Source organism: Salvelinus sp. IW2-2015, linkage group LG4q.1:29 (assembly GCF_002910315.2).
Source record: "Salvelinus sp. IW2-2015 linkage group LG4q.1:29, ASM291031v2, whole genome shotgun sequence".
In the NCBI taxonomy this organism is placed as follows: domain Eukaryota; kingdom Metazoa; phylum Chordata; class Actinopteri; order Salmoniformes; family Salmonidae; genus Salvelinus; species Salvelinus sp. IW2-2015.
The window spans coordinates 19,991,700-20,013,623 of record NC_036842.1 but is presented as its reverse complement, the minus strand read 5'-3'; the positions used below and the strand labels follow the sequence as shown (position 1 = coordinate 20,013,623).

Below are 21,924 nucleotides of genomic sequence, written 5' to 3'. Positions count from 1 at the left end.
CAGCTTGTAAAACACACAAGAATGACAGGGCTGTGCTGAAATGTGAAGCAGGATGCCTTTAAACAGCGTCCTGGGGATAATCTATACCTATTCTTCATATTAATCCCATGGGTTCAGCTCCGTACGGGCGGCTGGCCGGAGAGGCGGCTGCTGTTTCAGAGCTGGCTTAGAGTCCCACTCCCCTCGCTTTGTCCCCAGCTGGGGAGATCTGTCTGACACGGCTGTTCCCCACCTGGACTGTATCCACCGTCCAGCTGTCCCTTTCTTATGACTAATGTGGGATTTATAGCTCGTGAGAGACATAAAAGTTTTCCGCTTAGATTTAAAGAAAGCATTGAGGAGGGCGTTTTTTTCTCAAGGGTTGTCTATGTGCCAAGTGTTATGGAGTGTTTGATGGCTTAGCTGGATGTCCTTAGTAGTTGTACAGCAACATCTTTCCGTCAAGGGCCAGGTTTGAACTTTTTTGCTCTGACTTACAGACGTGCAGATTTTTCTATCTATTGTACACATATGATGTGTACTAAACTACCATTACATTCAACAGTTTATCACAAGGAAAAGGGAGAGATCCGATTATGTAATTCTGTTCTATGACAGCATCCCTCTCTGCACTCCTTTGGCTCTCAAGGACATGAATGCAACATGCCATTCATTGTGTCTTCTGCCTCTTTCCTGCTGATCTCACCATCTACTTGTCACTCTTCTTTGACACTGACTTGTCTCTGTCTTCCAGCAGCCCTGGGAATTGTCCTGACCAGTGGATGTGCCACATCAAGACACTGCCAGCAACAAGAGCTGCCTGGAGTGCGCATCCACTGCTGCACCTCAGACCTGTGTAACAGCACCCCCTGCTGTCAAGTGAGCACATTGCATTACATCTACGCACTGGCAAGCCTGCTGCTGCTGTGGTTGTGGTTGTGATATGAGGTCACACAGCTTGTACTTGGACAGATGGAACTCTGGATAAACCATCTATGAATGACACTATACACGGCTAGTTCTCAGTGTCTCTTCTCAGCTCCATGTGTTAAGGGTCTGAGACTGAGAGGAGGGTTGTACAATACTGTACCCCAGAGCAGGTTTTGTGAAGATTAATTTTCGCAGGGTTTTTTATCCCAATGTCAGAAACAACGGCAAATAACTAAGCCAAGGTTCTCATAATTCATTATAATAATGATTTTATACAGTTATTAAATCAGTTCAGGAAGTGTCCCAGAGAGTAATGTTTATTTAAAACCATCAGTATGGCCAGCAAAGAAAAGGAAAAGCTTTTTTTGCTTTTTCATTGTTTTCTTTGATTCAAGCTAAGATGCACGTTGCATGTGGCTTTTATTTCAGATTGTAAGATGGTAAGAAGTAATGTACAGTGAAAGTGAAATGTGAAATACTGTATTAAAGTAATTAAAGTAATAAGACCATGTTCTCTATCCAACAACATACACTTGCATATATTGTTCATTAGTAACAAAATCAAATCTCATGTTATTTGTCACATGTGCCGAATACAACAGGTGTAGACCTTACAGTGAAATGATTACTTAAAAGCCCTTAACCAACAACGCAGTTTTAAGAAAATACATTAAAAAGTAAGTAAAAGTAACAAATAATTAAAGAGTAGTAGTAAAATAACAATAGTGAGGCTATATACAGGGGGTACTGGTACAGACTCAATGTGCGGGGGCACCGGTGTCGAGGTAATTGAGGAAATATGTACATGTAGGTAGAGTCATTAAAGTGATTACGCATAGATAATAACAGAGAGTAGCAGCAGTGTAGAAGGGGGGTCAATGCAAATAGTCTGGGTAGCCATTTGATTAGATGTTCAGGAGTCTTATGGCTTGGGGGTAGAAGCTGTTTAGAAGCCTCTTGGACCTAGACTTGGCATTCCGGTACCGCTTGCCGCTTGCGGTAGCAGAGAGAACAGTCTATGACTAGGGTGGCTGGAGTCTTTGACAATTTTAGGGCCTTCCTCTGACACCGCCTGGTATGGAGGTCCTGGATGGCAGGAAGTTTGACCCCGGTGATGTACTGGGCCGTGCACACTACCCTCTGTAGTGCCTTGCGGTCGAAGGCCGAGCAGTTGTCATACCAGGCAGTGATGCAACCCGTCAGGATGCTCTCGATGGTGCAGCTGTTAAACATTTTGGGGATCTGAGGACCCATGCCAAATCTTTTTAGTCTCCTGAGGGGGAATAGGTTTTGTCGTGCCCTCTTCACAACTGTCTTGGTGTGCTTGGACCATGTTAATTTGTTGGGGATGTGGATGACAAGTTCACAAGCTATATCACCGTATTGTTTATATGTCTGGATGTGAATCAGCAAAGAAATTTGATCTAGGGGGCCTACAAAATATTAACCTAGTTATCCTATGGAGTGAGTTGCAGTGGGCCGAGATCCCATTCCAATATATGTCTTCTTTTTTTTAAGTGTGGGTCTATAAATATGGAAGGCCGTTCCCGCCACTCCCCACAAAAAATCTGACTACAAGTTATGAGATACTAAATCAGAATTATGAGATAGTAAGTAATTATTATGAGATTATAAGTTATTATTATGACATATGTAAGTCATGATTATGAGATAGCAAGTCATTATTATGAGCTATTTGGTCATAATTATGCAATAGTAAGTCATAATAATAAGATACTAAGTCATTATTGTGAGATAGTAAGTCATGATTGTGATAGTATGCTCTACAGATGGTAAATATGGACTATCCAAATAAAGTGTGACCAAAGTGTTCTCCCCGCCACTTTACAGCTGAGGAAAGGGGCAGGAGAAATGTAATCACTCATTTATATAGATGCAAGGACTCTCTTTTTGGGCCTTATGTATAATTATACAGATAACACAGACAGAACAGGTAGAGGGCAAAACACACGGATCCCCTACCACAGGGGTGTCAAACTCATTCCACGGAGGGCCTAGTGTCTGCAGGTTTTTGGTTTTTCCTTTCAATAAAGCCCTAGACAACCAGGTGTGGGGAGTTCCTAACTAATTAGTGATGTTAATTCATCAATCAAGTACAAGGGAGGAGCGAAAACCCGCAGACACTCGGCCCCCCGTGGAATGAGTTTGACACCTGTGCCCTACCAAATCAAACCCACCCCAACGCCCCATACTCTAACAGAGTCCCACCCCAAAACCAAATTAAAAGCATGCATGATATACAAGTTTTAACCATGTTTTGAAGCTATATGTCACGTTCCTGACCTTATTTTTCCTTTGTTTTACTTTGTTTAGTTGGTCAGGACGTGAGCTGGGTGGGTAGTCTATGTTTTGTGTTTCTATGTTGGGGTTAATGTGTTGCCTGATATGGTTCTCAATTAGAGGCAGGTGTTTGACGTTTCCTCTGATTGAGAACCATATTAAGGTAGGGTGTTCTCACTGTTTGTTTGTGGGTGGTTGTCTTCCGTGTATGTCGCACCACACGCGACTGTTTCGTTTTCGTTCGTGTATGTAGTCTGTTCCTGTTCTTCGTATATTGTAAGTTCGTTTGTTCAGGTCTGTTGACTTCGTTTATTATTTTGTAATTTCTCAAGTGTTCTTCGTGTTTCGTCTTTGTTTAAATAAATCATTATGTATTCATCACCCGCTGCGCCTTGGTCCAATCTCTCACCTAAAGACGATCGTTACACTATACAGTGTTTGTTAAAAAATTACATTGTTTACGAACAATGGAGTAAAACAAGCATATATTTTAGTTCTGATGGGGTAAGACCTTTGCTCATAAGGCATTTCAAAGTTACATTCTTCAAGAATCAATGTCTACATATTCATACTTTTAAGGTAAAAAAATGTATGTACCAATCCAAAATTGCCCCTTTAATAATGTAATTAATTAAAGAAATCTGATGTCAACCAGATGCCATTAAACAGGTACCCACTCGCATAAAAAAACTCTCCAATCCATTATTATGGAAATATATCACCACAAACACTCACTTTATCTCTCTCTCTCTCTCTCACACAATGTGTGATTCATATGATACAGATTGCCTAAATGTATCTCATAATAATGACTTACTGTCTCATAATTATGACTTATTATTTCATTATTGACTTACTATCTCATAATTATGGCTAACATATCTCATAACAACTTACTATCTCATAAATATGGCTTTCTATCTCATAATTATGACTTACTACGATTTCGACTGCTCTTACAGTTTAGCTTCGGTAGCGCAGTTTAACTGACGCCCGACCCAGAAAGACAATTTCCATACACTGCCACATAGAGAAGTCAGGTTTGAAAATTCCTAAGACACTTTAGTCATCCCCTTTGTGCACAAACCATCCATTTAATTATTCAAATAATTGCTGCTGAGGCCTAATTTTTTTCCATCACTCACAGCCGGACTTAATTAACCACATTGTGGACCTGTTACAATACAAAAATCCTGACGGATTTGGCAAATATCCACTTTGTTAGATCAAATTTGTTGAATGTGCGCCAATCTGCTCAACGGAACGTCTGCATTCCATTGACTCCTTTACCGCATCTATTGCCGTGTTCAAATGCTTGTCGGAACTAGGAAACTCAGGAATGTCAGACTTGCTGATTCGTTGAACGCTGCACGTGTATAACTACAACCAGTTAGCTGGTTGGACATTTCCGAGTTCCGACTAGCACATGAACGTGGCATTAGTCTGCTATGTTTTTTGATGACATGATAACTTGGTCGCTGCTCTTTGTGCGCACTGATGCCATGTTCATGTGCAAGTAGGAACTAGGAACACTGGAATTTCCAACTTGCTAACTGGTTGTAGCAATACACGTGCCGCATTTAATGAATCAACAAGCCGGACATTTCTGAGTTTCCCAGTTCTGACTGGCATATGAACTCGGCATGAGTACTAGTGTGCATAAACTGGGTGGTTTAAGCCCTGAATGCTGATTGGCTTACAGCTGTGGCATATCAGACTGTTTACCATGGGTATGACAAAACATGTATTTTACTGCTTTAATTACATTGGTAACCAGTTTATAATAGCAATAAGGCACCTCAGGGGTTTGTGGTGGGGCCGTGGGGGTCTCTGTTAAATCTGGTGTAATTATCCTGTTTTATCTGGTGTCCTGTGTGAATTTAAGTATGCTCCCTCTAATTCTCTCTCTCCTTCCCGTCCCGGAGGACCTGAGCCATAGAACCATGCCACAGGACAACCTGGCCTGATGACTCCTGGCTATACCCAGTCCACCTGCTTGTGCTGCTGCTCCAGTTTCAACTGTTCTGCCTGCAGCTACGGAACTCTGACCTGTTCACCGGACATGCTACCTTATTCCACAGTGCTGTTTTCTACTCTCCCTTTTTCTCTCTCTCTCCCTTTCTATACCGCACCTGCTGTCTCGACCTCTGAATGTGTGGCTATGAAAAGCCAACTGACATTTACTCATGAGGTACTGACCTGTTGCACCCTCTAAAACCACTGTGATTATTATTTGACCCTACTGGTCATCTATGAACATTTCAACATTTTGAAGAACAATCTGGCCTTAATGGCCATGTACTCTTATAACCTCCATCTGGCAAAACCAGAAGAGGACTGACCACCCCTCCGAGCCTGGTTCCTCTCTAGGTTTCTTCCTAGGTTCCTGCCTTTCTACAGAGTTGTTCCTAGCCACTGTGCTTCTACATCTGCATTGCTTGGGGCTTTAGGCTGGGTTCTTTTTTCATCTGCTGATGTAAAAAGGGCTCTATAAATACATTTGATTTGATATGGCCAATATACCACCATTGGCTGTATCCGGGTACTCTGCATTGAGCTACGCATAAGAAATAGCCCTTAGCCATCATATATTGGCCCTATACCACACCCCTCGGAGCTTACGCCTCGATCCCACCGACAGTGTTGCAGTTTGGTACACCAGACGTACATTCATTTCCAATGGAATGCTGTGTTTGCCTTGCAGCATTGGTTGCAGACGCAGTTGCAGTGCGTTCTGTGTGGTGCATATATTGGATTTATTGAAGGTATGCGTCAAACTTTACCCATAGACGGCTTCACATAAATGGTAGCAGAAGGTGAATGTTGAACTTTGTAACACACATATCCAGATGATGCTATGTACTATTTTGCGCAAAAACACTGTTAATGTGATCGAGGCGTTATTGCTTAATAAGTATAAACCGGATGCAACCCGGATATAGACGGTCCATGAATTGGCGTATGAGAACGTGAGTAGATTACCTTGAAAACAACGGGCGGACATCTTGGACGCAGTATCCAGTTCTTATTATACCGCAGTGCCTTTGTCCAAGAAGCCCATATACAACAGAGGAAACCCTGTGCAGTGCAAGCAGCCATCTTGGATAGACAGCCAAGGCAGATACTTCAGGCAGGATAACCTACAGATCCCTTCTGAGCAGCTCAAGACATAAAACCGACAATTCTCGGTGAGAACAAAAACACGACATAGACGTGCTCGTATCCACATATAACACATTTATAAAACGGTAAACATTTTGTCTTACATAGTAAACTAACAACTAGCTAACGTACTACGCTAATTTGCTAACATGGCAGCTAGCTGTCAAGCCTAGCTAGCCAGTAGTTGACGTTTCTAGTCAACGAGTTTGATAAATTGGCAACGTTTACTAGAAGGGTGACTACTGGCTATCTAACGAGATGTATTTTGCTTTGTATATATTTGTTTTTACCATTCTTCAGTTCCCGTAGTTTTGGCTAGCCATTGTGGTTTTCGGTCTATCTGTATTTCGGGAACAGGCTGTTGAATTTATGTAACTATCTAGTATCAGTAGTTAGCTAGCTGACCGGAAGAGTAAGTTGGCTAATGTTAAGTACCTATCACAATTGTTGGCGCAACATTTCACATAATGTAGTTAGTTTATGTTAGAGTTATCATGGTAACGTTACTGTCTTTTTGACCGACATAGCTATCTAGCTACCTATTTGTAGAGCCAATAAATGATGACACGCATTATGATTAGCTAGTTTGTTTCTAGCTGGCTAGTTAGCTTGCTAGCTAGCAGGTCAGTGACGATAGCTAACGACGTACGAGACTAGGCCCAATGTTATGGTCATAGTTAGAAATGTAGCTACTCCAATTAGTTATCCACCTCTCTCCAAGCTCCGTTGCCTGAATTAGCTAGATATACATTTCTCTTAGCGTCCAGTCATCTACAATAAATAAAGATGTTAGCTAGCCACCTATCTCAACAGACACCAACTGACATTGCCACGGTTTGTGTTAACAAAACCAGTTAGCCTAACAGCTAGGTAGCCACCCATGGCCAGCTGATGGATGGTGCTGAGTCCTTAGCCAAATTCGTTTGTCAACCTTTTCATCTCATGTAGCTAGCTATAATCAAATGTGTAGCTACTTGAATTGTCAAAGATCAGTCACAAGCCAACTGTATTGTTCTGCAAAATTGTGTCATTCATCATATATAACTTACTGAACAAAAATATGAAGTGAAAAATTTCAAAGATTTTACTGAGTTACAGTTCATAGAAGGAAATAAATTCAATAGGCCCTACTCTATGGATTTCACATGGGTGGGCCTGGGAGGCTGTAGGCCCACCCACTGGGGAGCCAGGCCCAGCCATTCAGAATTATACTTTTTTCCCCCCCACAAAAGGACATTATTACATGTTGGAGGTGGCGTATGGTAGAGAAGTTAACATTAAATTCTCTGACAACAGCTCTGTTGGACATTCCTGCAGTCAGCATGCCAATTGCACACTCCCTCAAAACATTTGTGTCATTGTGTTGTGTGACACAACTGCACATTTTAGTGGCCTTTTATTGTCCCCAGCGCAAGGTGCACATGTGTAATGATCATGCTGTTTAATCAGCTACTTGATATGCCACACCTGTCAGATGGATGGATTATCTTGGCAAAGGGGAAATGCTCACTAACAAGGATCTAAAAAAATTGGTGCGCACATTTTTTTTTTTGTGCGCGTATGGAACATTTCTGGGATCTTTTATTTCAACTCATGAAAATGGGACCAACACTTTACATGTTGCATTTATATATTTGTTCAGTAGCTCAGCCTGCCAGTAATCACACAGATGACTAGAGCTGGGAATTGCCAGGGACCTCACGATACAATATTATCACGATACTTAGGTACTGATATATGTATTACGATTCTATATTGTGATTTTATTGCGATTCGATGTTCCAAACATATTGCTCACCATAAGTATTCTGCAGAGGGACAAGGGAGAGCCATGAGGAAAAACAAATTGGCTTCCTATTTAGAAAGATGGTGAACAAGCTACGAAGGAAAAATACTGGAGTTTTGGTGCAGGTACAGCCAACTAACGCAAACATGATATTGTCAAAACAATAATATTCCGACATATAATACCCCCCCCCCCCCCCCCCACACACACACACCATGCATCCTTATCTAGGCCTCGTCTCAGCCAGCCCTTATTGGCTCATAATCACAGAAATATTTATTTGTTATGATACAAATTAGGCATTGATTAGGGTGGAATATGAATGTATTCATGTAGAAGTGTCATCATATGAAAGATACTCATCTGTGTCACATGAGCAGAGGCATTTGGTATTTTCTTGGCCTTGAATTTTATTTTAAATCCCTTATTACAATTGCACATCACAGAGTAAATGAAAAGAAATGCACTGTATGTGTGTTGATTAAACCCACGTTCTGCAAGTGTTTTGTCCATTCCATCTCTGCCTTTGGTTCTGATCACAATCCAAAGGCATGTGCAATTTACCACAGGATTTGGATGTTGTGTGACAGCATAACAATATGGCAAAGAGTCAGAGAAGAGCGCAAACAGCCCATATGTGTGTGTGACACCGATTTTATATTTGTTCAACAACAGGAAATGGATGTGATTTAAAAAGAAAGGGGTGACAGCTCTCTGTTTTATGAATCGGTGCGAGTGGATGGATAAGCATTGAGACTGCAGTTTGGTCACATGCTGCTCTCAATCGCCCTCTCCTTGGATGGATACTTCACCTGGGCTTCACTCAGGAAAAGGGGAGTTTTCCCCTGTCATTTACCCAAAGAAGGAGTAGGCCTAGCGTTAGTGTCCAGAATATACGTGTTTGTGTGTGTGTGCGGCTCTTGTAGTCGTATAGTTGCCGCCTTATGGAGAAACTCTCACACATGAGCCTGGTGGCACCACATAAGAGGGTCATGTGGGGGGTGGCAGTCAGGTTAGCAGCAAGGCAAGCAGGTAGTCAGGACCTCAAACACCACTGACGCAGTTGTGGTGGTGGTTAACAGCAGGGGAATAGGGTTTTTACCACCAGTTTTTAAATGGGTTCCTTAGAAAAGCAGTCGGGTGTGGTAGACCACGTCACGGTCAGTGTATCAAATCCCACACCCTAAGTACATGATTTCCCCTACCTCATCAATTGCCTTTGTCCTTGTTTACCCCACAACTTCTCTTCTGAACTCTCTGCACTATTGTTTTTCAAGCAGCTAGAGCTGCAAAGGGGAGTGTTTTGCTGCAGGGATGTGTGGCACCCAAGGGTCTCTGACCAACCACGTACTGAGAGGAAAAGGGTTAGATGACACCTTGACCTGGAATTACCCCACTCAGCCGATTAGCACGCATCCACTCACTTCTGTTCTGGACGACGCTGCTCTCTCTTCCCTGTGTAGTTTACTCAATCTGCCTCTGCATATCACAATGAGAGCATCCCTTTTCTTCATCCTGCTCCCCGGTCTCCTTTTCACTTTCTACTTCTGTCTTTCACCTTCTCCCATCTTCTCTCAATTCACCCTAGCGCAAAACAGAAGCATTTGTCATAGTGCTAAATTGTTTAGCAGGAAAACTTGGTCGTTGAACAGCAGGCCATATCACAGCTCTTTTTCTGGTTGGCACCAGGCTCTGTTGCATAGCGATTTGAATCTCCAAACCTGCTTTAACTGCAATGCCGTTATAACTACTGTGTACTTAACCACAGGCTAAAGAGGAATTTCCCGGATAGAGGGAAACAAAATCGGACACTGGGATTACCATGATAATAGATTACTTAGTCACTGGTATTCACAGGTTGTACTTTATAGGCTACTATCCAGGGTGGATGAATTTGAATTCTACTTGCATTACAGATGTCAGCTCTCAAACTCCAGTGTTAGACTGCATTACTTACAAGTGAATTTTGCAATGGGATTGATCGTCGTCAGAACGCAGCCCTCAAGTCTGATCATGTATTCATAAACAAGACTGTCTTCAACTTGAACTTTGTTGTTGAATATTCTCTAGCCTATGTATTTAATCCGATTGCCCCGCAGAATATATTCTTCAGATGTGCATGACTGTGTGTGTGTGTGCTGTCCCCCCCCCCCCCCCAAAAATAAATAAATATTGGTCGACCGAGACGCGTATTTTTCCATATATGTTTGAATAAAAGCAACTATATGAGCTTGTCTGATGCTATAAGCACTGTGATTAAAAATTAAGACACAGATTACTGAAGAGGATGTCAGATCAATATAGCCTAACCAGAAGAAAAGTTATACCATTCTTGGCAATTGGGAAACAAGCAAACCCATTAAACTAAATCAGTTATAATGGTTTCGATGTTATGGTCTTCAATGGTAAAAATCCCAAACACACATTGTATAGTGTTTTCCAATGGGGTTGGGTGTAATGGTAAATGTCACTAATCACACTACATTTTCTTAGAATTTGATTGAAAAACATACAACTGCCATACAATGGTTTACAATTGTATTTTATTAGATTTGTCACAACATTTTAGTCACTAGCTGATTTCTCCATCAAAGTTTGGGCTTGTAAGAAAAGTCTTCATATGAGAATTGCGCCATACAGATAGCCCTCTCAGAGAGCTGCCATTTTTGACTATTCAAGGTCAAGTTGGGTTGAAGGACAAGCTGAATTGCTTTCATGGAGGACTGGCTCGACCACACAAAGCATTTTCATCATGAGCAAAAGCTTTTTACCCAAAGTTGCAAAGAAAATGTTATCCATTTAACCCCCTAGAAAAAAATCCCCATCAAAATCTGATAGTTTTAAGCTAGAGACATGTTTTTTTTTGTTGCATGGGCTGTGTCTCAATCCGCCGATGTCACCCTTCCACGTCTGAGGTGAAAGGTGGCAGAGCTAGAGCAGTGTTTGTCAGACCATGAGCCATCCTGAAAATCGGTCTTCTCACAAAAATGTCTGTAGCGCCCGACCGGTTTGGCCGTAGTAACTTTTATAACCCCTCTATGGAAAGGTGAGTCTCCTTGTGCTTTTTGAGGTGGACTGACTCCTCTGTAAACTACTGTCACACCCCTTTTACTCAGACTATCTGTGAGAGTCCTCAGAGCAGTTTGTTGCTTGAGGTTTATGAGGCAGAGTGGGAGCCCCCATGGCTAGGAAACACTCCATTGAACATGGTGCATAATGATAATGAACAACCCCAACATAAACACCTATTTGGTGCTATGCAGTTCTAGCTTTCATTGAGTGAGATTAGGCTACATCTCCAGAGAAGTTCTCTATCTTTGTCATGATGGAAAAATAAGGGGTTTTTCCCCCCTCAAAATTTTAAATCACATTGCAGCTTGCTCGCCTGCTCTCTCATCACTAAACACACTCGCATCATTAGTCTTCGGTCTGTTGCGTGTAGAATATATTAGCCTATTCTTTGATGATAGGCCCTGCTTTACTGAAGTTGCGAGACATTGCCTGGTGGTTGACCTGCCTATACTGTGCCTCTCCCCGCTCGCTCTCTGTCCCTCGCTAGCTCGCTATGAAAGATGCAAGTGTTTGTTCTCGGAAGTACGGTCTCAACGTAGACTTTGATCTGAAGCCATTCTTGTGGTCATTGTGATTTTGCTATTCATTGTAAATGTTTGTAGGCCTATGTAGCCACATTGTATCTATGATCATATGCTATCCATTCATGTTCTGTTTATATCTGAGAATTAACCAATGTCAGGCCGCACCCGGCCATGATTACAGACACCTGTGTGTGTCCTTTGACACTATATAAACTAGTGACCCGGAGTGTTTGTCATTATACCCTGATGAAGAAGGCTTGTCTGTCCAAACGTTGGATATTCAATTATTGTATCTGAGCTCCTAGAGTGGACGGCTCTCCGTTCTCGGAAGTACGGCGGCTAATAAGTCTCCTCTGTTCCAAAAAACGGAATCTTTAGGAGTCGATTCCTAGCAGAAGATTTTTTGTTTCTAGTGAATGTCTTGGTAAGTCACTGTATTTAACTAACTTTAAAGTCATTTTTTAGGAGAGGGTTTTAGGAGAGGGTTGTCTGCGTGCAGGCAGAAAGTCTATGCACAGACAGTTTGAGATTATTTGATTGACAATTCTGGTTGCCTAGTGATGGACGTTTGTCCAGCTTCAGAAGCGGTATTCCTTTACAGACAAACAAAAAATAATGTCTGTTTTTAAACCAGGGGTTGGAACCAAAATTGAGGATCAGAACCGGGAACGTAAGTGATCTATACTGTTCTGTAACAGAACCGTTATTTTAAAAGCATGGAAACCGGTTAATAACATTCTTTTAACTTAAATTTTCTTTTTTTTAGGCCACCAAAAAACACAACAAATGCAATGCCTTCACTCTGTCACTCAAACTTATTGCAGTGTCTGCCTGCTAGCTGAAAATATTTGCCAGTGCGTGTGTAGGCTTCCACCTTCTCCGAAGCATAGGCTACTGTAGTCTACTGACGTTACAAGCGTGATTCAGAAATTAGGGATAGAGGTTTTTAATTAGAGAACAATGGACCAACTTTTTCAATGCTAATTAAGGAAACTATAGTTATCACATTTCAAATTGGGTTTATTAACTACAAAAATGTAAGACGTGTTTATTTTAATTCTGGTTACGCTCTGCACACACAAGCTTGTTAGCTAGCTTGCTCTGCTTGGAAGTTCAAAGACATTCAAAGTTTCTCCATAGAAGCCGCTCCTTCGTAGGTATAATTCTGTGGGTCTAATTCAGATAATGCATGTCATAAGATGCCCAGCACTTCAAGCAAAGCCTCCTCCTCGGCTCCTCCACCCTCTCGCTCTCTCCCCGATCGCAAAATTTCAAGGAACAAAATAAATTGTTTCTGTTAAGAATGAAACTAATAGAAAACAATTTCGCTTCCAACCCCTGGTTTAAATGTTAAGCAAAATTGTCCGTTTGTCATATCCCTAATTGTAATGGAAAACTACAGATTGTAGGTTCATCATGGGACGGTAATAACGAGGAGTCTGGCTCTACTGCATCTCCTCTTGTTACAGTCCATAGTACTGTTGTAAGTAGGATTAAGGCATCTTGGAATAACTCCCCGGACAGGCCCTCTCCGTGTGTGTGATCTATGATGAGCCTCAGCCTGATTTTGCAGCCTCCCTGAGAGTACTTGTTTGGCCTCGCTTCCTCATCTAGGCTTAGGCCATTGTCTAGTCCTTTTACACAACCTGCCCACAGAGTACGTCCCGACTCCAAATTATATTTCCTTGTTCACTACTTGTTCACTACTTCCATCAAATCTAAAATAATTAGATTGGTGGAGGCATGGGCTAGAGGGAGTTTCCACCATATTTTTTTTATTCCAGTCATTTCCTTTCAAATCAATGAAGGGCAGTGAACAAGTGCACACTTTGGGAGGAACAAGAGATGGCCTAATTGGGACGAAGCCAGTGTCAGTTGTCTGAAGCTTGATGACTTCATGCTGATTTGATGGACAGACATTGGTTTGGTTAGGCCGTGTAGATGCATTTCATATATATATATATGTTGACTTTGTGGTCAGATACATTGCTATCTGATGGTTTCATCTCCAGCTGTGTTGAATCTAGTCTCAAAAACCAGACCCTAGGCGCAACAGTGACTACGGGCTGGTTTCAATGATGGACTCTTTTGGCATAGAGCAACTACATTACTGCCGATGTCACTACCTTATCCGCTTGAATAAAATACCAAATAATCTAGCAAAAGGGATCAGAGGTTACTTTAATGAGTGCATTTCACAAGTGGCTAGTTTGCCTCAACTACTACCTTTACTAAAACCTCTAAAGGTTTAGCTTGTAAAGTTTTGGTTTCAGATCGCAGCGTTCTAGCATGTCTGCCTTGTGATTTGTTGGGAGAGTTGTCTGTCTGAAGAGCACCCACCCCTGAAAAATATTTTTCCTTTATCGAAGTTGCCAAAGGAGTCCATCATTGAAACCAGACCCTAGTTACTGTTGCCTAGGGTGGGGTTTTTGAGACTAGGTTGAATCCTACCCATATGTTTGAGAGATCAGTGGTGCTGGGCCTGCCGTCTAACTGAGAAATCACATGACGGGAATCTTGAGAAATCAGGAATGATTCATACTACCTAGAATTCTGTTTATTTCTCAGACAGCAAACCAGCTGCTCTGTCTGTATAGTACGTTCTGAGACATGGTGACAATTCTTTCCTGACCATATTGCTAAATCTATAGGCCCAATGTTGCAGTGGTGAGCAGCTAGACACAATGCTGCAGTAGAGAAAGTTCCTTCAGAAAGTATTCACACCCCTTGACTTTTTCCACAATTTGTTGTTACATCCTGAATTTAAAAATTGTCACTGGCCTACACACAATACCCCATAATGTCAGGGGAGTTGTTTCTCAATTTTATTTTTTATTAGTTAAAAATGAAAAGCTGAAATATATTGAGTCAATAAGTATTCAACCCCTTTTGTTATTGGCAAGCCTAAATAAGTTCAGGAGTAAACATTTGCTTAAGTCACATAAGTAGCATGAACTCACTCTGTGTGTAATAATAGTGATTAAAAAGTCTGCCTCATCTCTGTACCCCTCACATACAATTATCTGTAAGGTCCCTCAGTCGAGCAGTGAATTTCAAACACCGATTCAACCACAAAGACCATAGAGGTTTACCAATGCTTCGCAAAGGACACCTATTGGTGTATCGATTCACCCAGCCACTACAAAGATACAGGCGTCCTTCCTAACTCAGTTACTGGAGAGGAAGGAAACCTCTCAGGGATTTCACCATGAGGCCAATGGTGACTTTAAACAGTTAGTTATCTCCTATCAAAGCCATTAAACTCTGAGTATGGATCAACAACATTGTAGTTACTCAAATACTAACCTAATTAACAAAGTGAAAAGTCAGAAGCCTTTACAGAATACAAAGATATTCCAAAACATGCATCCTGTTTGCATTAAAGTAATAGTGCAAAAAAGGTGGCAAAGCAATTCACTTTTTGTCCTGAATATAAAGTGTTATGTTTGGGGCAAATCCAACACAGTTTTTCAGGATAAAAAAGAAACGGAATGGAGCTAAGCAAAATCCTAGAGGAAAACCTGGTTGAGTCTGCTTTCCACCAGACACTAGGAGATTAATTCACCTTTCAGCAGGACAATAACCTAAAACACAAAGCCAAATCGACACTGGAGTTGCTTACCAAGAAGACGGTGAATGTTCCTGAGTGGCCGAGTTACAGTTTTGAATTAAATCTACTTAAAAATCTATGGCAAGATCTGAAAATGGTTGTCTAGCAATGATCAACAACCAATTTGACAGAGCTTGAATAATGGGCAAATGTTCCACAATCCAGGTGTGGAAAGCGCTTAGACTTACCCAGAAATACTCACAGCTGTAATCGCTGCCAAAGGTGCTTATACAAAGTATTGACCCCTAGGGATGTGAATACTTAAGCAAATGAGATTTCTGTATTTCATTTTCAATAAATGTGTAAACATGTTTTCACTGTCATTATGGAGTTTCTGTGTGTAGATGGGTGAGAAATCAATTGAAATCATGCTGTAACTCAAAATGTGGAAAAAGTTACGGGGTATGAATACTTTCTGAAGGCACTGTAATTGTGTGGTCAGCCCAAGCACTGTACAATTAAATGGGATTGTGAGTGATGTCGACAGACAAAATGTATTGATAATGTGTGGTTTCTGCATGATACCAGATAGAATTGATTCATAGACCCACAAACACCACCCTGATTCACCCAGCACGTGGGCTACATTGTCTCTGAATCCTCTAAGCGTTCTCTCTCTCTTTCAGAGCCACGATGGCCACCGCACCGTACAACTACTCCTACATTTTCAAATACATTATCATCGGTAAGTGTGCTGCGGGACTGGAGTGGAGGCCTGTATTTGTATTTGTTATTTATACTACTATGCTGTATGTGGGTCACCCAGTGGCTGCAGTTAGTATACAACTCAGTGAGACGCTACGGCTGCTCTCCTACACAAGCCCTGGAAGAGTTCCCATCAGGAGACTAGAGACTAAAACCCCAGGCCCTACCTATGACCCCTATCACAGCAGCTTATTTGGATGCAGTATGAGGTTACCACCTGAAGTGACTTGAAACATTTTCATCCCTGGAAGCTAGCCTAAGCCAAGCTAAACTGTTTGTTATAATGAACCCACAATGTACTAGTAGCAGGGTAATAAATAAATTACATGAATACATTCATTATTGCTCTCCTTCTGTCTGGTCTAAATTACTAACAGAAAGAAAAGTGAGCATTGAGCATGAATAGCTTACATTTGTGGAGGTGGTCCACTTTTCGAAATAGTGTTTTCCCATCTGTTTGGGACCTTTTAAAACAGGGCAGTTAAATCACTATCTCAACATCTCTCCAACTAGTTGTAGGTAGTTTACCGTGGTGCATTGAGGCCTTAAAAGCCACACCTTAATGTCAACACATTTCCCTTGTTTATCTGGTTGTGGACCTGTTCGAGAACAGCCAAAAGGCTCTGTCATGTTCTTTTGTTTGCTGTCTGTTACGCAGACATCAATGTGGTCATACAACACAAACACACACTTTACACACATCACTTTAGCTCCATAGCTAGAGCAGACATTAGTGTATAGGCCTAAACAAACAAAAGGTGCTCTGCTTTCCCCCACTCAACTGGAGGTAACCATACCAGCCTTCCACTCAGTCAAAGCCCTGCAGGCCTATTTATGCTGCCTCTTCAAGTGCTCTCACATGTGTAGATAGAATCTGTTAATAATGTCTGAAGAGGAGAGGGAATATGCTCTTTCTCTGCTACAACTAGGGCCCAGAGTCTTTCCTGGTCAGACCAAGTGGTCATGGAAAACTCCCTAGATATGACATCATAGGAAATAAGTCTGCAAAATAATTATAGTCCATCTTGTATGTTATGTTGAGATTGAACATGGATCCTAACACCTCTCACCTTCTCTCTCTCCATAGGGGACATGGGGGTAGGGAAGTCGTGTTTGCTTCATCAGTTCACAGAGAAGAAATGTAAGTACATCCCGGCTCCCCCATGACTCCAGACAGACACAACCCTCCGACTCAATCTACTCTAAATCCCCTCTGATGCCATCAGCCTCACACTGACTAGACCGGGCACGAGTCTGCGTCTGTCATCGCGCGCATGTTGATTTTGTCCATCCACTGCAGACACGATCAGGACACGCAGGTTAAAATAGCAACACGAGCCTCCCGGGTGGCGCAGTGGTCTAGGGCACTGCATCGCAGTGCTAGCTGCGCCACCAGAGTCTCTGGGTTCGCGCCCAGGCTCTGTCGCAGCCGGCCGCGACCGGGAGGTCCGTGGGGCGACGCACAATTGGGCTAGCGTCGTCCGGGTTAGGGAGGGTTTGGCCGGTAGGGATATCCTTGTCTCATCGCGCTCCAGCGACTCCTGTGGCGGGCCGGGCGCAGTGCGCGCTAACCAAGGGGGCCAGGTGCACGGTGTTTCCTCCGACACATTGGTGCGGCTGGCTTCCGGGTTGGAGGCGCGCTGTGTTAAGAAGCAGTGCGGCTTGGTTGGGTTGTGCTTCGGAGGACGCGTGGCTTTCGACCTTCGTCTCTCCCGAGCCCGTACGGGAGTTGTAGCGATGAGACAAGATAGTAATTACTAGCAATTGGATACCACAAAAATTGGGGAGAAAAGGGGATAATTTTTTTTAGAAAGAAATAGCAACACGAACTCTGAACCAACTATATTAATTAGAGGACAGGTCGAAATACAAACATTCATGGCCATTTAGCTAGCTAGCTTGCTGTTGCTAGCGAATTTGTCCTTCGACATTAACATTGGGTTGTTATTTTACCTGAAATGCACTAGTTATTTTTTTCTGGATCTTTGTAGAATTTTTGAGTCACACAAAATCGTGTGTTCTCTACTCCGATAATTATTCGGATTAATTCATTCGTTTCTAGCTAGTTATTTTCTTTATATGGTGGTTGGCAACCAACTTTTAAAGTCCGTTACCACTACCTACTGGAATGGAGTGTGGACCTCAGTTCATCTTTCAATCACCCACGTGGGTATATACTCCTAAAACCATTTAGTAGACGGGAGAGGCAGGACTTGCAGGGCGTCAAGTGTCAAATATAGAACCAAGTTCTATTTTAGCGCCTGGCTATGTTTTTTTTTTTTTTATGGCAGTTTTAGCAGCAGTAAGTGCAGATGCTCTGCTCCTCATTGGTCTATCTCACATCTCATCCTGCACGGCTCAGTCTGTCATACAAGTGGCCCATAGACTCTGAACAAACAGGCTGCTGCTTTGTCAGTGCTGAATGTCAGGTTTGAAGGCTTCCTCCCTGCCGCTGGGTAAAATTGAAACGCAGGTGGTAAAAACCAACTGGCAGATCAGCCAGTCTGAAATTGATACCAACTGCCTTCTCTGTTGCCTCACAATGGAGGTGAAGTGTCTGTATACGATCAAGAGCGGACCTGATTTTTCTGTGTGGTTGGATGTGCCTGTGTCGTTCTGTATGGGTTCTGTTAATACTTTCAGTTAGTGCTAGCTGTGTCACAGGAAGGCTGTTCTGTATGGTAGTTTATAGCGAGAGAGAGATTGAGCAGGGGAAGGAGGGAGTGTAGTTACAGTAAAGCTGGGTGTACACTACATGCTTTTGGCCCTGATTAAGCTGTCCCAGACAAGTTTTTGAGATCGGAGACAAAATCCCCATGTCGTTGCCTACTCGGGGCATGCGGCCATCACCGGCGGTCGTTTAATGTGAGTGGGTTAGAGACACAATCTGAGGGCTACCGATCCCGTATTTGAGTAGTCCCAGACATGCCGATATATTCAAATGCTTGATTTTATCAGCACAATCGGCAATGCTTTTTAAAATGTATTGTCACATAAATTGTGCAGTGAAAGGTGTTGTTTTACAGGGTCAGCCATAGTAGTACGGCGCCCATGGAGCTAATTAGAGTTAAGTGCCTTGCTCAAAGGAACATCAACATACTCTTCACGTTGTCGGTTCGGGTATTCGGACCAGCGACCTTTCACTTACCACTAGGCTACCTGCCACCCTACCTTGTAGTGCGAGATGTGCAATGAACATTTTTGAGCGTGGTGACCAGCAATAGCCAATGAGAGTTCACCAGACGTTGTATCACATCACCCAGAATGTGACTACTAGTATGCATTTGTACTTGCCTTTAACCAAAGCCAGTGTCAAATCATTACACCTCTGTTCACAAGCAAATATTATATATTTTATACCTCTGTTCACAGGCAAAATATTTCAAGTAGAGGTCGACCGATTACGATTTTTCGATACCGATTATTGGAGGACCAAAAATAGCTGATACCGATTAATCGGGCTGTTTTAAAAATATATATATATATATATTTGTAATAATGACAAATACAACAATACTGAATGAACAATGAACACTTTTTATTTCACCTTAATATAAATAAAATCAATTTAGTCTCAAATACATAATGAAACATGTTCAATTTGGTTTAAATAATGCAAAATCTGTGTTGGAGGAGAAAGTAAAAGTGCCATGTAAAAAAGCTAACTTAAGTTCCTTGCTCAGAACATAAGAACATATGAAAGCTGTGCCCCCCTGTCTGCTCCACATGGTTGTCAAGATGAATAAATTATAGGAAAGATAGTGGTTTAATGTGAGAGGCTCAGTGACGTTAGGTTTTTGGAAGTCGTGTAGTGTACACCCGGCATAAGTGGAGTAGAGAGCAGGTTAATCACAGCAATCTGATCTAATCACACTCCAGAGAGAAGGGAGAGTAGGGAGGGAGACAAGGCAGGCTGAGGAAGTGTTATGTCTACTGAGTCAGTCTTGCATGATGGGAGATGTAGTTCAGTTCATTCCATTGAGGCTCCTTATGACTCTTGTTAAAGTGAGATTGAATTAATTCCACTGCCATGTTTGATTTAAATACATTTCTGGAGGTTTTAGGGGAACCTCATTAGATTCCTCCTTGCCTAGCCAAACAACCAGTGCCTTTTCCCCATCTTTCTGTCTCCTCCAGTCATGGCGGACTGCCCCCATACGATTGGCGTGGAGTTTGGCACGAGGATAATCGAGGTGAGCGGCCAGAAGATCAAGCTGCAGATCTGGGACACGGCGGGCCAGGAGCGCTTCAGGGCCGTCACGCGTAGTTACTACAGGGGGGCCGCGGGCGCACTCATGGTCTACGACATCACCAGGTACGCGCACACACGCCGATGTGCACGAACCTTGATGCTCCAGGTAGAAGCTGCCTGTAGGCAAAAAGCTAGGGTCAAATTACCCTTCCCCAATCCTAGCTCAAACCATACAGAAAATAAAAAAGAACTGGCCTCCGATAAGCATCTCGGGCCAACTTCATCCTACTCCCACCTAGTCCCCTCAGTTTGTTCTACAATACACAACCCACCCTGTTAGCTGTACTAGTCAGATTGCTCTCGGTCTGTAGGCCTATATGTCTGTGTGCGAGACAAAGGAAAGGAAAAGGGGCAGATGGCATAAAGTGTGCCCCTCTCTTCCTGAACAAACATGGTGTCTGCATCCTGTTGCCCTCCCCACCTTCCTCCCCCCAAACTGTGAGAATGTATCAGTGGCCATCTAAACTAACAGTGGAATGTCTGTCTCCTCTCATAGAAAGCATAGGCTCAGAGTAAAGCTTTAAGTATTGCAGTATTTCTATATTGTAGTTTTCCCACTAATAGTAGTGTCTATGCAGCATATCATTGCCTCTGTTTTATGAATTGGGATTCGATTGCTCCCTAGCCTAATTTTAGCGTTCCATATTGACACCCGTGTCTCGGCCTGTAAGAACTGTTGTCAAAACTGAAGAATCAGTAAGCGATATCAGAAAGTTTATTCTATTAGTGAAAGGATATATATATAGATACAGACCCAGGAACATTTCTCCATTCGTCACGGCCACTCCTTTGATCCCACTTATGATGTGGCACACTGTTTTGTCCCGACCTGCCGCCAGGTTAACTAACTCCCACTCTTCCCTGTGTGTGTTCCACAGGAGAAGTACGTACAACCATCTCAGCAGCTGGCTGACTGATGCCAGAAATCTGACCAACCCAAATACTGTGAGTATGGTTTCACACTGCTGCTCTCTAGCTGCCTGTCAAACACACTATCTGGTTGAATGTACTACCAAGTAGTCTCCCTGTCCCCTTTCTTGCATTCTCTCATCTAATGCTCTTTGTGTCTCTGCTGTATCCCACCGCAGCACACCCAGTGTGTTTGATTGATGCCCCAGAGCCCCGTCCATCTCTAAATTGCATTTTGACTAATATGATTATGGCCAAATCACACTGCTTTCATGTACAGATTAGAATATGCGTCTAGCTTGCTTATACAACGTCAACATCCTAAACTCACTCACAGTCGGCTTGTTTGTACTCGAAGACCACAGTCTCTCGTTGGAAAATGGGACATGACTAGTGCCCAGATGCATTGGAAGTTGTATATTCATTATGATTTTTCAACGCTGATACCGATTGATTGGAGGACCAAAAGAAGCATATTTTAATTTTTTTTTATATATTTATATATATTTTTTAAAATATATATATTTTTTAATATATATATATTTGTAATAATGACAATTACAACAATACTGAATGAACAATGAACACTTTTATTTTAGCTTAATATAATACATCAATAAAATCAATTTAGTCTCAAATAAATAATGAAACATGTTAAATTTGGTTTAAATAATGCAAAAACAAAGTGTTGGAG

At 42.2% G+C, this 21,924-nt stretch overlaps 1 protein-coding gene across 3 annotated transcripts in view; it reads left to right on the top strand.

The window, feature by feature from the left end:
• Positions 1-5,883: 5,883 nt before the first annotated feature.
• The window catches only part of LOC111961612 (ras-related protein Rab-14), a 25,090-nt gene continuing 9,049 nt past the window's right edge, over positions 5,884-21,924 (top strand). Inside the window, exons 1-5 of one of the 3 annotated variants that reach the window (XM_070442144.1) lie at positions 5,884-6,398; positions 15,991-16,049; positions 17,157-17,210; positions 20,207-20,384; positions 21,200-21,266. In XM_070442144.1, the coding sequence (XP_070298245.1) occupies positions 15,998-16,049; positions 17,157-17,210; positions 20,207-20,384; positions 21,200-21,266 (351 nt within the window). In that variant the 5' untranslated portion in view covers positions 5,884-6,398; positions 15,991-15,997. Of the gene's footprint in view, positions 6,459-15,990; positions 16,050-17,156; positions 17,211-20,206; positions 20,385-21,199; positions 21,267-21,924 lie in introns of all 3 variants that reach the window. The other 2 variants (XM_023984010.2, XM_023984011.2) reach the window with 2 other exon arrangements.